Here is an 18,270-nt window from a genome sequence, read left to right on the forward strand (position 1 = left end):
TTTTCATTTTTTTCACCCACCTTTCCTGGCATGTCTCAATTTCCCTATTTATCTATTTGCACATCACCCATCACTTATCTATCTTCTCATTCATCCTTTCCATTCATCTACATATCATCCAACCATCAATCTCTGGGATTACATGAAAACACCTATACACACACATGCTACCAGTAATTCTTCTTCCTCTGGGATATGGCTGATTTCTATTAAGCCTCTCTGGTAGCATGGACTTCAATCACTTACCTCAACCCAGGAAAATAGACTTGCCTGGATATTGCCTTTCAAATTACTGGGGCTGCTTATTTATCTCCTGGCCTGGAAATCTTTTCTTCTGAGACCTTCTATGGTCTTTGAAGCAGCAAAGTCTAACAGCATTCACTTATCTTTCCTTTTTAATGGGCTGTCTTTTTCTCTCACCCCCCTCCCCACACTACTTTATTGACCAACAGATGTCGCTCCCCGACCCCAGAATAGCCGTAGACCCAGCGAATAGACCCACATAAATGAATTCATCATTCGGCCTGTCCCCTCCCGAATGCGCCCCCCCTTACCTTCTCTCTGCTGCTGTGGAATGATGGGCGCTTGCTGGGGAAAGGCCTGGCTGATAGGTGCATAGGCTGCTGGGTATGCTGCTGGACAACAGAAAAACAAAAGGGTCAAGCCTCAGCGGTCTGTTCTGCTTTGCTTTGCTAACACTCTGAGATGGCACAAACGGCATCCCCAGTGAACGGTTTGGAGACACCCTGGTATAGGGTCCACGTTTTCATGAGCTCTTCAGCTTCTTTTGCCTGGCTCAGCTCTGAAGCTGCAGATAGCGCTGCTAATCTCTCCCAGAAAGCTGCTTCTATTTTGTCCCAGAGGCTCCTAGTGCTATTCCTGTGACATCCACAGTGTGGGACTCATTCAGGAGACAGCTCACAAAAGAGTTCTCACTTTATGATGTGGGAATGGGGTGGAATGGGATGGGCTGGGGAGGAAAGGAAACTATTGTGCTCATGGGAATGAAAGCTCCCACAGAGTACTAGGGTTCTGCACACCCTGGAGGACTGCAGGGAGAATCATTCTTGGGTTTTACATCCCACCTGAAGCAGTGCAGAGCCCACTCAGCACCATAGGGCCATATTCCCCCACTGATCTCAGCCAGGGATCATAGTGTATAATTTGCTTCCAGCTGATCCCCTCTCTGTTTGGACCAGCCCTATGAGAAGTACATAAAAGGGAAATGGTCCGGGTGTCCCAGCAGAAGGGCCCTGACCGCATTAGCATGTGGACACAGTTCTATTCACAGAACTTCTCAGGACTGTGATGCTCAGCTGGGGCTGCTGGGCTGGGCATTCATTTACCCAAACTGGCAGGGGCTCACTCTTTGCCCCTTGATGTAATCCAGGAAAGTGGCATTTGCTGGACACTTTTTGCTCATCATCAGTACAGCTGCTAATCTGCCAGGTCCCTTTCTCAGTGTGACATTGACCAGGGAATGAGGAGTAGGAGGAATTGTTGGCCCTGGGTAGCAGGTTGGTCAGTTAGATTGGCTAGGTGTCCGTAGGGTGACCAGATGTCCCGATTTTATAGGGACAGTCCTGATTTTTGGGTCTTTTTCTTATATTGTCCCAATTTTTCACACTTGGTGTCTGGTCACCCTAGTTGTCCCCCACATGGTTTCCGCTCAGTCTTAGAGCTGGAATCCAACAGCAGCATTTCTGAGGTTAAGAATGGCTGAGGACTCCTCCCTCCCTCCCTCAGGAGCGGGCCAGCCATTCCTCCCTCCCCCAAACCCAGCACTACATTGCTGGCCCCACCCACTCCTTTCTGCCATGGCAACTCTTCACTAGGGGAAGTGCATCAGTTTGCTCCCCCATTTATAGGCCCTTCCAGGGACAAGAATCAGCCCCTGCTCTCCTTGCCGGGGCAGCTAGGAGGCCCTCTTTCCTCTCTGGGAGCTTCTGCCTGGGGTGTTTCTGTTCCATAACATCTTGTCTGGCAATGCATAAGTGTTCAAATTCTTTCCAGACAGATGGGAGCTTCCTTTCCATGCTAAGGAGGAACACTTTCTCATTCCTTCCTGCACACTCTGCTCCTTTCTTCTCCCAGTGTTATACTGAACATTATTGTGGTCATCTCCATATCTGATCTGAGCACCAGTGCAGATACCAAACCAACTCCTGGACAGGCCACCCCCAACTCCAACCAAACCCAGCATGAAAAGGTTGGGTTAACTTTTTCCCAGTGCCTCTGCCCATCTGGGGCCCAGTCTGGCTGGGGAGCAGAAGCATCTGAGTACAGTGAAACATGCTGTCCTGTTGGTATTCCTGGTTGGATGAGAAGCAGGAAGAACTTTAAATCTACAGTAAAATCCTGTTCCATGAGATTTATGGTCCATTCTGCAGATCCTTTTGACCATTTGGAGGCAGCACAGACACTTCCAGAACTTGTGGGGATTTATCCATCTTGAAGCTCTGAAGTCTCTGAGCATTGTCCATTGTCACTGCACACCAAGTCCCGCACTCTTTGTGTTCAATGCTCAGCTGATCTGTGGACGCTTCTGCTGAAGTTGTATCATCCGTCAATCGGCATTGCTCCAGGCACCCCAGTTCATGTCCGTGCCTCCTGCTTCTCATGGTGCCTGACTCTGCTCTTACACCAGGTTAACAACAGTGTGGCTTCACTGACTCCTGATTTACCTCTGTTTCAGAGAGATCAGAATCTGGCCCATACATGTCAGAGTGTGAAACTATATACGACCTGTTCACCTATGATGAGACATATGGTATGACTCTGTACATGCTAAATAACATAAACAAAGGGAGCAACCTGATCTAGCTGAACACTGGTGTGAGACAGATTTGGGTTGTATTCCTCGCTCTGCCATTGACCTGCTATATGACCGTGGACAAGTCGTTTCCCTTCCCTGTACCTCTGTTTCCCCTCCCACCCTTTGTCTGTCTTGTCTATTTAGAATGCAAGCTCCTAATGGATGGTACTGTCTCTTGCTATGTGTACGTACAGCGCCTAGCACAACGGGGCCCAATCCCAGCTGGTGCCTGTAGATGCTACTGTAGAACACAGAATAGCAGTAATGAACAGAGGAGAAATTGATGGTATTTCACATTTCAGATACAGTACATATGTGCAATGGACAAGCTTCTGTGCTCAGTCCCATGAGTGGTGCTCTGTTGTGCTGCAGACACTGCCACAAGGACTCCTTGTAGTTTTTGCTGATACAGACTAACATGACTACCACTCTGAAACCTGAGCAGGGATGCTGGCTCAGTGCTGCAGTGTGTTTTAGAGAGCATGCTTTTAACGGAAATGTGGATTTTTCTGTACTGGGAGAGAAACAATTAACTGGATGAAATACCAGAGAGTAGCATTTTGTCTACAGCATTATTTTTGCAGAATGCAAAGGGGGCCAGCTGCTATTTCAGCCTCTGAGGAAACTCTGAATAGCACATGTGAATTGTCTAGAGTGAGGGGTAATTCCAAACATGTTCATTATAATGCAATAAAAGGAATCAAAACCCACAGCTTGCAGGCATTCGAAGGGTCTCTTTTCAGTGTATTGTGCAAACTTTCTAGCCATGTGACTCCCTTTAGCAGGCTGGCAGCAGGTGATGGTCCTGCGGGAAAGTGTTGGGTGGGATACGCTGAGGAAGGTATTTCCCTACCCCTCCTAGATATTAGGGAGGTAGGAGTGGCCTTCTAGTGAGCGAGGACCAAGGATGCGAGCTGAGCAAAGCTTAAGGAGGAATCTGGGAAGCAGCCAACACCAATGAGAAGACTTGTGCTTACTTTCGTGTATTTTCATCCTTGCTATGAACTCATTTGGAGTAAATGGAGAAACACTAGGGATGAATTTGGCCTGCAGGATCTGATTCCTATTTTGAGCTCAAGTTACTCCAGATTTACTCCAGTATAACTAAGATAAAACCCATCACTTCATTTCAATGTAAATAATAATTTTCCTTCTCTCACTTTATTATTGCTCTATCAGGGCCAGATGGTAGGCTGGTGTAAATCAGGGCAGCTCCACAGAAATCACTGGAGTTACACTGATTTACATCAGCTGAGGATCTGGTCCTCAGGATTTATCCAGCATCATCATGTCCTCCCTCAAGGACAGTTTCTTTAGGCTAAATAAATAAACATGTCTTCTTTATTCTTTGCCTGCTGATGGAATTCTCACGTCTCTGTGTCACTTTGGTTTCCCTTGTTTGAATGCGTATCTTCTCAGTTTCTACTGTAACAGACCAGACCTGCATATGGTATGCCAGATGCTGTCTCACCTCGGGTTTGTAGCCTGCAGGGGTATGTAACTATAGCAGGTTTGGAAGGATTCAGTTTTAACAGTACATGTCTGTAACCTATTAATTCTCCCCCATCCCAAACCCCAGGGAAAAATGGTTCCACTGGTGATGATCAACATTAACAGAGAGGAAATTTTTTAAAATTAAATTAAATTGGAGGGCTGAGAAGTATGTTTGAGAGAGAACCGGCTTCTCTGCCTTTCTGCACTCAGGTCTCTCACACTGTATTGATTCAGAACATAGCCCCTTCCTAGGATTTGGTTTTATTCACAAACAGAATTCCAAGAGAAACACAAAAGCCAACTTAAGCCATCTTGGCAAGCGTGGCAGCTCCCAGGATTCTTCGCTGGGAGTTACTGTAACTTAGGCCACACCTTATATCCAATCTGACTAGAGAGGTCTGTCTTTTTCCTTTGTATCTGGGTGTGGTAACAAGCCAGCTGCAGCAGTGAGTCAGCAGAAAGGCAGGATGGTTGTGTGCTTCGGGTACTGGACTGGAATTCTGGATATCTGGGTCCACTTTCAAACTTTGCCACCACAGACTCTCTCTGTGGTCTTGGGCAAGTCACTTAAATTTATGTGCTCAGTTCCCATCTATAAAATGGGGATAAGAATACTTTCTTCACCTGTCTTGTCTGGTCAGAGTGCAAGCTGTTTGGGGCAGTGACTGTCTCTTACTATGTGTTTGTACAGTGCCTAGCACAGTAGGGCTCCAATCTCAGCCTCTAGGTGCTACTAAGCTACTTCTACTGCTACTAATAGTAAAACCTTTCCCAGCAGACCTTTCTGCAATCCCTGCTCAGAGGGTGGGGTTTTTCAGGCAAACCCTGCTTGCCTGTTCAAATGTATGTGAAAGACTCTAGCAGTATCCCATCAGACTCAAAAATGAACTATTACATTTAGAACTGGTCAGAAAATAGATTTTTTTCCCCCATAGAAAATTCTGATGGAAAAATCAAAGTCTGAATATTTTGGCTGAAAAACAAACTGAAATATTTGTTTTTGGAAATACCACTGTGGTGCCTCATGGGAGTTGTAGTTAAGTGCCACAAGCTCCCATTGTCCCCTATATCCCAGACTCCCTGGTCAGACTATATTGCCCATGATGCACCATGGTGGTCCCTCTTGGTGGAAGTGGTGCATCATGGGAGTCCCTGGCCACAGTACATCATGGAGATGTAGTCTGGGAGGGGAACCTGGCCCACAGAGGAAAATGGAGACATGAGGTGCCTGAACTACAACTCCCACAAGGCACTGCAGCAGTATTTCCATACTGAAATATTTTAGTTTTCAGGCATTTGGTTTTTCAGTAAAAAAAAAAACATTTTTTTTGGTGGAAAACACACCTTTTGCAAAAAAATCCATCTAGTCAAAACCCCAGTTTTCTGTCAAAAAACAATTTCAATGGAAAATTTTCAACCATCCCTAATTAAATTATGGAAGTCCATGCTGATCTTACATTATGATTTTATTTCTCAGTCTGTTAGATTCCCATTTCCTACAGTCCTCATATTTTGAACACAATACAACTATAAATATCTGTTTTTTTTAAATTTCCTGCTAGTACAAAATTTAAGCTGAGAAAAGAAAAAACAAACCCCAAAAAACCTTTCAGGAAAAAACCTCTTTGATAGCATCAACAACAAATAAAACCAGAATCCTCGCAAAGCTAATTAGAACCTCTGCTTTCTTTCAAGTGATCTCTCAGCAGACTCCCTACTAGAACTGTACTGACCTGATCTTCAACCCAACTGACTCGCAGTCGGCACTGAACTGGTTCTCCACCATTACCCCACATCTCTCTAATGCTGCTTCCTCCCTAGCACTCCCTTAACGTATATCTGTGCTGTGAGTGAGCCTCTCTCTGCTGAATTATCTCAGGCTTATTTGCACTAAAACTTTCATCCTACCCACTAATACCTTAAATTAGTCAGCGTCCTGGGGTAAGGCCATGTAAATGCGCACACCATGTAAATGAGCTCAGAACTATTTCCTGGCTTCATTGCTGGGGATGGCGCTCTTTCAAGAACAAGCAGAAAGATCGGGGTCTCACCTCTGCTCTTTTTTGGGGTCTTTGCAAGCCTTTTCCATTCTCAGCTTCCTGACCTTTACTGCACAGATTTTAAAGCCAGAAAGGATCATTGCTATAATCTAGTCTAGGGGTTCTCAAACTTTTTTTGCTGGGACCCCCTTTGAAAATATTTCAGGCTGTGACAACCCCCAAAAAAGTGATGCCCCCCCACACCATGTCACCCTTACTTCTCTGCTGATGCTGGCAGCGGCACTGCCTTCAGAGCTGGGTGCCTTGCCAGCAGCTGCCACTGCTCTCGCAACGCCCCCTCACCAACAATAGTCTTGCGACCCCCTTTTGGGTCAGGACTCCCAGTTTGAAAAACACTGATCTAGTCTGACCTCCTGCATAATAAGGCTAGAGAGTTTCACGCAGTGATTCCTGCACTGATCCCAACAACCTATGGTTGTATGTCTTCTAGGAAATGATCCCATCTTGACTTACAGACGCCAAGTGATGGGGAATCGATTGCTTTCCATGGTTGCAAGTAAGAAGAGACATTCACCGAAACATGCAGTTGCAAGATCTTGCTAAGTGTCCCCTTTTCCTCCCTCAGTGTCTCCCCCCCATGCAGTTCCTTTCATGGTCATTTCACTTAAAAGCCACAAGGCAACAAAAACAAACCAAGAAACAGAGAAAGAGAGCAAGGCAGAGACAGAGGGAGAATTGCAAAGCAAAGTTTGAGACCTGCATAGTGCTGCATGCCTGCGTAGGCTTGTTGGAGGGGATCTGCCACAGTGGGACTTTGAGCTGGGAAGAGAAAAGAAGGGAGAAGGAAGAAAGAGTAAGCAAGATAAACCAGAGGAGAAACAGGTTTTGCAGCAGGAGCAGCCAGCTGGAATCGCTCAGAGATGCAGCAGATCATTTGTCCTCCTATCATCTTCCTGTTGGCTTTTTGTCCCCGTCCCCTCCCACAGCTCAGCAAAGCAATCTGTAGTGTACTGAAACAAAGTAATAGACACACTCCTGATCATTGTTAATTGCTCAAAAACTAGGGGATGCCGAATGCTCCCTTTGAAACATTTATGCCTGATCTTCTGAGGCGCCAAGTGCTCTCCATGCTCAGTAATTTTAATGGGAGTGGAGGGTTCTTAGCGCCCTCCAGGATCAGGCCCTTTCTGAGGGAAGGAGGTTTTTATTAGGAAATTGGAGAGTGTCCAGGTTCAGGTCAGAGGACAGCTAGCATCTGGAAGCCATATTCTAGTGAATCGTGACAGAGAACAAAGTGAACAGAGCTGGGTGGGAAATGGTCTTCTTGTTCAGCAAAAAGTTTTGAGCTTTCAGTGTTACTTTCAATCTCGAATCAGGATAAACAGTCAAAACTCTCAAAAACTGAAAATCTGAAAAAAACAAGTCATTTGGGATTAGTCGAAATGACCCGTTTTGATCATTCTAAACCGTTCCATTTCAATGTTGACCTTTTAAATTGAAATACAAACCAATTTTACATTGACGTCGTTTGGAACTGAAAACCAGAACTTTTCACCGAGGAAAGGTTGAAATAGGACATTTTTGACAATTCCATAATGTTCTTCCTATTTTTTTTTTCAAAATGGGAATTTTGCCAAAGCCAACCCATTTCTGCAAAGGTTGATTTAGATTAATAGATAGAACATGTCACTGAATAATTCCTGCCCAGCTCTGACAGTGAACACTCCTCTCTATGCCACTGAGTGCCAGGACGCAGCAAATCAACCAGCAAAGACCCCAAGGTCTGGATGTGGTTCCTGCCCTAAATGAACTATCTACCGCTCTCCTGCCAGCATGGCAGCCTTCCCGAGAGCCCTGTGTCCCATTAGTTAGTAGCATGCTGCATGGCATTTCCTCTCTGAGCAGACACACAATGGGTACTGTTTTGGGTCCTTCCTGACCCCGGAAGGATAGGAGCTGGTGAGCTGGAGCTGAAAGACCTGGTATCCCACCACCAATTGCCTGAGCCATCCAGCATATCCCCACTCCTCACCTAAGCCTGTTTGAAAGCAGCGATCTAGGGATGCTCACTCGGCTTTTCTCTTTGCTCCTTTAGAGCCATGCGGGGCCATTCAGGCACCGTGCCGTGTCCAGGGTGGCATGGCACTGCTTTGCTCTAGCAGGGAGCTCTGTGACTCAGGGGGGTACAATGACTCACCAAGTTCCTTCTGGGCATAGCCGCTGCACCCCACAGCAGTGGTGGGTGGGGAGGGGCAGAGAGAGGGCATGGCCCCAATTCCTTCCTGCCACTCTTGACAGGGGCGCTAGGCCTCAGGTATCTCTGTGCTCAGGTGAGCACAAGGGCTGCAGAGGTGGCCCTGCCCTGTGTAGCTGACACAAGGGTGGGGGAACGTTTGTGCACTTGCACGGTGCACGCCCCACCACCCATCTCTCCTTCAACAGCCAGGCACAAGCCAGCCCAACAGCAAGAGTGTTGGCAGAACATTTCCAGGCTCCTCCCCTCTTCCTTTCCCAGGACCTACCTGGGTACGGATGGATTCCATTGGTGTAAATGGTCTCGGATGCTGGCTGCCCATTGGTCTGTGGTGGGAGGGGGCTGAACCCATTCACCCCAATGGGCGTGGCTATGCTGGGGACGGGCGCTGTGCTGATCCCTGGAGGTGTGCTTGTACCTAACCCCCAAAGAGAAGGAGGTGCAGGGGAGAAAGAATGAGAGCTTTAGCCCTGGGTCATTTGGGGAGATGAGGGGGGATTTAGGGGCCCACATGGGAGGATCTGGGAGCTTGTAGGTGGACAGCGATTGATGGCTTGTTTGCTTTAAACAAATCATCATGTGGGCAAAGTTTGTTAAGAAAGGAGATTGCGAGTCCCCGCTGCATGCCTGACGGAGGCTTCCTAGTTTCAAGAGGATCCACCCCATGTTTTACACCAGACAGGTGCTATCTGGCTGCCATAACAGGATCTGGAAACCCACTGCAGAGAGACTGAGCAGGGTGGGGTGACAAATACCTGATGAGGGGGTCATAGGAGCAGCAACTAGTCCGCTGACGTTAAAGGCCGCCATCTGCTGCATTTGGGCTGCGGCGATGGCTGCCATGGGGTTCAAGCAGGTCCCTTGTGCTGCAGCCATCAGGGCTGCCTGCTGCTGCATTATCTTAAGGAAAGAAAGAAGGAAAGAGGGAAGAAGCAAAAGAAAAAGAAAAAGAAAGAAAGATGGAAGGACAAAAAGAAAATGAAGAAAGGAAAGAGAAAGGAAGCGGAAGAAGGGGAGAAGGAAGGGAATTGTAAATTAGCTTTTCTCTGTATCCAGGAGCCTGTCACACCTTCCCGTGTAACTTTCTTTTCTTCACTGTGGCCTACTACAGCCGAGTTGTGTGTGGAATGATAAGCAGAGGTGAGCCTGAGTTCCTGACATCTTTCCCTCAGTTCCAGGAGGAGGAATGGGTTCGCCAGGGACGTCTGGCTGCAGCTCCAGTTCTAAACTGGCTCACACTTCAGGGAGGTTTTGAATCTGGGGATTTTGGGCTGAGTCTGTCTCTTCCCTGGCCTGTTTCTTTGGGTGTTTAATGGTGTGCGAGAAAATACTGCACAGCAGAGAGTGAGCGAATTGTATGTTCTCCTTTTGGTCTGCCCAGTTCTGTTAGCAGCACTCTTCTCTCTGGGCCAGGAAGAAATGGATTCAGCCACCACAACAGGCCTTGGACTCATACCAAATACCTGCACTAGTCTGCAGTGCTAAGGGTACCCAGAGGCTGCTGCTGCATGGCAGCCTTCAGTTAACAGAGAATACCGAGGTCCTATTTTCTAGCTATCTCTAGTGGCTTTGAAGACTGAAATAAGAGAGCATGTTCAGAAAAGCATTGTGCCAGCATCCCTCCCTTGGCCAGAGAGGTCTAAGGCAGCATGTGACCTATTGAAGAGTGCTTACTGCCAGTCACTGCATTGTCATTATCCAAAGCATTGCTTTGCCAAGCACAGATTCACAGATATTAAGGCCTGAACAGATCGTTCTCATCTGGTCTGATCTCCTGCAAAATACAATCCAGAGAATTCCACCCGCGCCCAGTGATTCCTGCCTCTAGCCCTTTGGAATACAAAGTGCATTATGACATATTGTGTCCTGCTCTGTTCCACTTCAACACTGTCTCCTAGGCTCTCATTGACTGAGTACGTTCAATGGTTATGAAAGTGAGAGACTGACAGCAGTTGTGGGGTGAATGCATCCTTCCCTGGCACCTCAGTGTGACCTGCTAGTCCAGACCTGGGCCTCTCGTCAACAAAGATCTACCAAGCCAGGATGATAAATTGTATGAAACTGCACGGCAGTTTTGGAGAGAGAGAGACTTACTGCTTCTGTGTATTGCAAGGTGCCTTCAACAGTGGGACACTTTAAAAGCATGCGCGGTGCAAAAGCAATGCATGACGGGTTAAATTGAGGGGTTGGTTTTGGCTTGAATGTGAATTTGTCAATTTTGATTGGTGCATATTGCAATACATTTCAGATATGATTTCAAATGGGGGTGGGGTGGGGGGTAATTTGGTATGTCTAGCACACACCTAGTCCTGTATATGCCACTTAAGACAGTAGCCACAAAAAACAGAGGAAATTCTTGTACAATAAGCCACTAGTTAAGTTTTTTTGGCCTCCAGCCTGATGAATTTAAGGGAAGTGGGTGTGTCTGCTCCTGGAACCCCACTGCTTTGTGGTGGGGAGAAAGGACTAGCCACAGTTGGAGGCGTTGAGCGGTGGTCTCACTGTGTGGTACAGCTCTTCCAAAGCAGTGGGCATACCAGTTCCCACATGCACTGGACATTAGTGTCTAATAGCTGGGCCTTTATGGACACCCTACTGCTAAGAATGCATTATGGGCACCATTGAGCTAGGGCATCTGCAGTACACACTAAGTATCCATATCAGTTCTTTGAAGGACACCCAGGTGCGGTGCCCCACATCTGCGATAAAGGATTCACCCCCCCACCCCATCTGATCAGGCAGCATTTCCTACCGCTTGCGTATATGCCCCATATGCTCCAAACTGGATGGTCATCGGGTTGAAGATTCCCAGTTGTCCTGCCATCTGATGCATCCGCCTCAAAGTCCTTTCCTTGTCTGTGTCTGCAAACTTCACCACCAGGCTGGAGGAGGCTCCCTAGGGGAAACAGAAAGCATGGCTGCATCACTTTTGCACGTGAGCATTGGCAGCAGACAGCTAGGTATGCCCTACAGCAGTGGTTCTCAAACTAGGGCCGCCGCTTGTTCAGGGAAAGCCTCTGGCGGGCCGGGCCGATTTGTTTACCTGCTGCGTCCGCAGGTTCAGCCAATCACTGCTCCCACTGGCCGCGGTTTGCCGCTCCAGGCCAATGGGGGCTGCAGGAAGGGCAGCCAGCATGTCCCTCGGCCCGTGCTGCTTCCTGAAGCCCCCATTGGCCTGGAGCGGTGAACCGCAGCCAGTGGGAGCCGCGATTGGCCGAACCTGCGGACGCGGCCGGTAAACAAACTGGCCCAGCCCGCCAGGGGCTTTCCCTGAACAAGCAGCAGCCCTAGTTTGAGAACCACTGCCCTAGAGGGGACGATAAATATAGGTGATGAATCTGGAGCACAACCTTTCTGATGGCACCTGGCAGATTTCTTTATTCTCCATTATTAACCCTTCCGGATCACTCTCTCCTTCTTGCTACCTGCAACTTCTGTGTTAGTGATCGGGGTAGGGAGAACCTAGGCTGGAGTAAATCAGCAGAGCGCCACTGAAGTCAACAGAGCTATGCCAATTTACACCAGCTGTGGATCTGACCCGTATGTCTTGGTTTCACCATCCTGCATAGGCCTGGATTTTTTTATATTATGTCCCTGGAATGTCTTTCAGGATAGCTGGAATGTCCCAGATTTTCATTGCACCTGTCCAAATTTGGGGACTATAAAATATCTGTTCTTGTTGTAGTGTTGTACCAAGTAGGATTTGCTCTGCATTTACCAGGAACCAACAGTCCAGGGGAATGAGTGTTCAGAGTGATGAACAGTGTTTGGAGCGAAGGGAGAAGTGGAATGATCACAGACACTTTCCAAGCTGCTGTTTTGCTCAGAGTGAACATTAATGACACTTGTCCAGCATTTCATGATAAATGCTAGGTTAGCAGAAAAAATCCTCCACTCTGAGAAACATGAACATGTTGCTGTTGAGTCAGAAGCTGGCACACATTAAAACTAAGTGGACTTTTGGGTTTTGTAGGAATACTTTGTGGCCCTAAAACAGGTTGCCACAAAAGTGTCTGAGTCTGAATATATGGCCACCTTAGTTGAGGTCAGGCTTGGGGGATCATGTGGAGAGGGAGACTTCCTCTCATTTCTCTGTGGTATGATCCCATCATCTGATTTATGTGAGTGACTGATCTTGTATATTTTATGAGTGCCAGAATGCATCTCTCAGCCTATCCTGCAGGTGACAGTGCTAATTCATGTCCATTGTGATCAGGGGCAGCTCCAGGCACCAGCACAGCAAGCCATGGGGGGCAGTGTGCCGGTCGCCGTGAGGGTGGCAGTCAAGCAGCCTTCGGCCGGTCCCACGGCTTCGGCGGCAATTCGGTGGCAGGTACGCCGAAAGCGCGGGACCGGCAGATCACCCGCAGAAACGCCGCCGAATCCACGTGACCAGCGGACCGCCCGCAGGTGTGCCGCCAAAGGCCGCCTGACTACCGTGCTTGGGGCGGCAAAAAAATAGAGCCGCCCCTGTGGGTGATTCCACTGACTTCTGTGCAGTCCCACCAGGGAAGAATTTGGCCCAGCTTTTCCATAGTAGTGTCTGATCAATGCAATGTTTAATTGCAGTCGTCTTTTATACTCATTGCTTTTCCCTGGACTCTGTTTCCTTCCTCTCCCATTCAGAATGTTGACCTTCATTGTTAATTAAATGGTAACTTTCTCTAGCCAGTGATTGAATTAACCCCCTAACACCTGCCTAGAGAGCTCTGCGCTAATCAAAATAAAGGACTGGCCTGGTGTTATTTTTACAAGAAACTGTTTGATCCCTGAGATTTTGATCAAATTAAATGGAGAATCAGATTAGCTGGTGATTGGATTAAGGAGACAGCACTATGCATGGGTGGGGGAGGGGAAGAGAGCATGGCCAGTAGGCGTATCCATTTCTATACCCCTCTGAGTGCCTCCTGAGGAGGCGATTTTACAGCAGTGCCAAGGGCACTGAGATGCAGAGGTGTGGGTGTGAGTGAGAGATGAGAGCGGTAGTGAAATAGAAGAGGGAACGTGATGTTGTGCCAAATGCCAGCTGCGACAGCAGCACGCAACGGGCAAAGTGTGCACAAGGGAATGTCCAAGCTCAGCAGCAAACCCTTTCTCTGGATTCAGTGACACGAAGGAGCCACGGCTCTAACTGCCTTTCCCCTCTCAAAACCTGGTTTCAAATCCTGCCTCAGGCCAAAGGTGAGGGCTGCTGGGCTCGGTCTGGTTCCTAGCAGCTTTGTTTCAGGTCACGAAATCACCGCCCCACTCACAGTCTCTGCTTAGGAGAAGTCCAGGGCTGGAAGGACAGGGAGCACTCTAGCTCAGGACTGAGGGACACTGGTAGAGCTGGGAGGGGTGCCAGGATGAGAACAGCAGGGGGTGCTGCAGATTAAGACATAGATCATCTGGCAAAGCTGTATGTTTGTGTAGGGATGGGGGGATACAGGAGTAGACGAGCAGGGGGCTGGAGCTCAGGATTAAGGTGCATTAACAAAGTGGTGTGGGGGAACCCCCCATAACACCTGCCTACATTGTGACTGTGCTACTGGGAGCAATCCTGCATTAGCAAAAAGGGTTTGGACGAGCTGGGGCCACGCAGGCCTTTTCCGTCTCTACCAGTGGCATCAACTCAGATGTTTCTTGGGGAGGGGCAAATTCACGTCCCCCCCACAGCCAAGACCCCGTTCTGGTCCCTGCTCCTCCCCCTGTAAATCTCCCCTTCTCTTACCCAACCAGTGCTGCCAGAAGTCAAGTTCTCAGTGGACCCCGCCCCACACTTTGCTGGACAGGAACAAACTCCCAGTGCGCCAGGTCGCAAGGATGTTTGGCCCAGCCAGCCCTCACTGCCACTCTGTATGGAGGGGCAGCCAGGTCAAATTCCAGTGGCATTGCAAGCACGCAGTTAGAGCGATGTTCCTGGCCACTCCAGTACTGGCTGTACTGATTGAATATGGGACCATTGCTTAAAAGTGGTCAGGCCAGGGCCCCTCCCAGCTCCTATAGAACTTGGAGCAAGTGCAAAAATGGGGGGGAGGAGTTGTCCCCACCACACCCCCTGATTTGGCACCACTGGTCGCTAATCTCCGTGATTCCCGGAGTCTGTTAGCTGCACTCAGAGACGAGGATATTTGGGGATTCGAGCTCATTGACCCAATGGACTTCCCTTACACCACTCAGTGTGCATGTGTAAAACCACCTGCTCTGAGGAGGAGCCTCAGGGGCTGATCCAAACAAGGGCAGTTGGGATGGAATTTAAGCCTCAGGTGAACTGGTTTAAGCTAGAGATGGACAGTGAATCACTGGGCCACGTTCTCCTCTATTACACTGGTACAAGCCCAGTCAATCCGGTGCAGATGCCTGGGGATAACAGAGCATGTGGACTATTCTGTGACCATAGCTTTCTCTTCTTGCAGTACCAGGTGCAGCTCCCAGTTATCTGGCCCATGCAATGGAAGAGAAAACGGAGCCTATTTCTCTTTCCTGACTCAGCCCTAGCATTTACCGGCATGGTCTGGCTGCCGTGCAGGCTGTTGATGGCTGCCTGGGCCTCCCCATGGCTCCCGTATTTTACAAAGGCACATCCTAGGTGGAGAAAAGAACAAGCATTAAGTTTGGGAGCTACAGCAAGGCGAACATTGCAGAGATGTGTGCTCACGGCTATAACACATGCTGGCAGGAGGCTCTGCCTGCCCTGCATAGTCGCACCTGCCCAGGACATTCAGGAGAGGCAACATTGCCTAGTGGGTAGAACACAGCCCTGGGAGTCCAGGGTTCTTGCCCCAGCTATGCACGGACTTGCTGCATCCCTTTGGGCACGTCCCTGTGGCAGTTATTCTGTCCGCAAAGTGTGGATGGTCAGAGTCACCCAAGTATGTAAAGTGCTTTGAGATCCTCAGGTGGACGGTGCTGTGTACATGCAAAGTAATGTTATTGCTTAACAGCCTTGGGCTAGCGGCACAAGCTGAGCTGGAGCATGTGTTGTACAGGGAAGCTGGGTACTTTGCTCCCCTGCCCAGTGTCTGAGGATGGAGGTGAGAGCAGTACTCTGCTGGGGATGGAGCTACCCGGACCCGCACCGGGGGGATGGAGTGGACCTTCATGCACTGACTGGACGTGGAGGCCAGGGCTGAGCAGAGAGCTATAATCTGGGCTGGAGTCAGCAGGAAAGTACTAGCTGGGTGTGGCAATCAGCACAAGATGAAAGCTCCCAATGCACTGGGTGGGGACTGGAGCTGAGGGGGGTGTGCTGGCTGGCCAGGGAGTGGAGGCTGGAGCTGAGGGGGGAGCGCTGGCTGGCCGGGGAGGAGGCTGGAGCTGAGGGGGGAGCGCTGGCTGGCCGGGGGAGTGGAGGCTGGAGCTGAGGGGGGAGCGCTGGCTGGCTGGGGGAGTGGAGGCTGGAGCTGAGGGGGGCGTGCTTGCTGGCTAGGGAGAAGGCTGGAGCTGAGTGGGGAGTGCTGGCTGCCTAGAGAGAAGGCTGGAGCTGAGGGGGGCGCATTGGCTGACTAGGGAGAAGGCTGGAGCTGAGGGGGAGCGCTGGCAGGCCGGGGAGGAGACTGGAGCTGAGGGGGGTGCGCTGGCTGGCTAGGGAAAAGGCTGGAGCTGAGAGGGGAGCGCTGGCTGGCTGGGGGAGTGGAGGCTGGAGCTGAGGGGGGCACCTCCATCCCAAAAAGTGATCAGCAATGCGTCCCCTTGAGGGTGCCTGGAGTATCTCAGACACAGTTGTGTTCCATCCCATAACAACAGTGTCACTTCTGGTGCAAAGGCTTGTGCCTGGATGATGGCCATGCTCTGTCCCTATGCACAAACACTAACGGAAAGGAGCCGGCACAAAGGGGGTTGTGAGCCTGGGCAAAGCCAAGTCACATGGCTGTTTGAGTGGGCACTGGGTCGCAGTGTTTGTCCAGCTCTCAGGTGGGGCCTGATCATCTCCCACCTTTGCTGGCTCCGTCGGGCCCTCTGAGGATGGTGCACTCTTCGATCTGGCCAAAGGGTTCAAACAGCCGCCTGACATCGTCTTCGCTCTGCTGCTTCCCCAGCATCCCCACAAAGAGCTTCCTGTCTTCTGAAACCAAACCAAAAGTTGTTAGCCAGCGGAACAGGCATGCACACTGACGCAGCAAGCAGGCAGTGGGGTGGCACTCAGGCATTACAAATACACATGCTGGAGGAGTATGCTGCACCGAACCAACAGGCCATGGCCTGGGGCAGCTACAGACAGATTCCTCATAAACTCTTTCCAGTCTTGCTTTTATCTGACTCAGCCATGTGGCTAGCTGCCTGCTCGCTGCTCCTTGGGACACTGTGTTGCATCTGTTACGCCACGCAGGTGAAGCAGGTGAGCCAATCCTGAGACTTCAAAGCTCTGCTTCAGCCCCAACAAACGGATGAGATTGGCTTAAAAATCATGAGATTTCAATAGACCACCAGTTGGCAGGACCGGCTCTAGGCACCAGTAAACTAAGCACGTGCTTGGGGCGGCATAATTCCAGGGGCGGCACCTGAGGTTGTGTTTCCCAGCATCTCTCTGCAACCAGGAGAGCTAGTAACTTGCTTTTTTTAAAATGAAAGTCGAGATCCCGACTCCAGGATCTGGGATTTCAAGAAAAGCACCAAATATTTCTAGACTCACAACTAAATCCCAAGTGTCAGCAACACTGTGGACACTTTGACTGTTTGTCTACCTGGTTGCCAGTACTGTAGGCCAGTGGTTTTCAATCTGTGGTCCGTGGACCCCGCAGACTATGTCTAAGATTTCCCAAAGGGTCAGCACCTCCATTCAAAATTTTTAGGGATTCGCAAGTGAAAAAAGGTTGAAAAAGGTTTTAAAAAGGTTGAAAAAAGTCCATCTAGCCCAGTATCCTGTCTTCCGACAGTGGCCAGTGCCAGGTGCCCCAGAGGGAATGAACAGAACAGGTAATCATCAAGTGATTCATCCCCTGTCGCTCATTCCCAGCTTCTGGCAAACAGAGGCTAGGGACACCATTCCTGCCCATCCTGGCTAATAGTCATTGATGGACCTATCCTTCATGAATTTATCTAGTCCTTTTTTGGTCTTGGCCTTCACAACATCCTCTGGCAAGGAGTTCTACAGGTTGACTGTACGTGTTGTGAAGAAATATTTCCTTTTATTTGTTTTAAACCTACTGCCTATTAATTTCATTTGGTGACCCTTAGTCCTTGTGTTATGAGAAGTAGTAAGCAACACTTCCTTATCCACTTCTCTACATCAGTCATGATTTTATAGACCTCAATCATATCTCCCCTTAGCCATCTCATTTCCAAGCTGAAAAGTCCCAGTTTTATTAATCTCTCCTCATATGGAAGCTGTTCCATATTCCTAATAATTTTTGTTGCCCTTTTCGGAACCTTTTCCAATTCCAATATATCTTTTTTGAGATGGGACCACCACATCTGCACACAGTATTCAAGATGGGGGCGTACCATGGATTTATATAGAGGCAACATTTTCTGTCCTATTATCTATCCCTCTCTTAATTATTCCCAGCATTCTGTTAGCTTTTTGACTGCCACTCCACATTGAGTGGATGTTTTCAGAGAACTATCCACAATGACTCCAAGATCTCTTTCTTGAGTGGTAACAGCTAATTTAGACCCCATCATTTTATATGTATAGTTGGGATTATGCTTTCCAATGTGCATTACTTTGCATTTATCAACATTACATTTTATCTGCCATTTTGTTGCCCAGTCACCCAGTTTTGAGA

The 18,270-nt window shown here is 49.0% G+C and overlaps 1 protein-coding gene across 10 annotated transcripts in view; it reads right to left on the reverse strand.

Annotated features, from left to right (window-relative positions):
• CELF6 (CUGBP Elav-like family member 6) overlaps positions 1-18,270 on the reverse strand; it is a 237,552-nt gene that overhangs the window by 51,300 nt on the left and 167,982 nt on the right. For 4 of the 10 annotated variants that reach the window (XM_054042948.1, XM_054042945.1, XM_054042941.1 and 1 more), the window contains 7 exons: positions 16,479-16,607; positions 15,048-15,127; positions 11,316-11,459; positions 9,319-9,463; positions 8,832-8,981; positions 7,066-7,128; positions 555-635 (listed from right to left, as the gene is read on the reverse strand). In XM_054042948.1, coding sequence (XP_053898923.1) covers positions 555-635; positions 7,066-7,128; positions 8,832-8,981; positions 9,319-9,463; positions 11,316-11,459; positions 15,048-15,127; positions 16,479-16,607 — 792 coding nt within the window. The remainder of the gene's footprint in view (positions 1-554; positions 636-7,065; positions 7,129-8,831; positions 8,982-9,318; positions 9,464-11,315; positions 11,460-15,047; positions 15,128-16,478; positions 16,608-18,270) is intronic. The other 6 variants (XM_054042950.1, XM_054042942.1, XM_054042946.1 and 3 more) reach the window with 4 other exon arrangements.

Source organism: Malaclemys terrapin, chromosome 10 (genome assembly GCF_027887155.1).
Source record: "Malaclemys terrapin pileata isolate rMalTer1 chromosome 10, rMalTer1.hap1, whole genome shotgun sequence".
In the NCBI taxonomy this organism is placed as follows: Eukaryota; Metazoa; Chordata; order Testudines; family Emydidae; genus Malaclemys; species Malaclemys terrapin.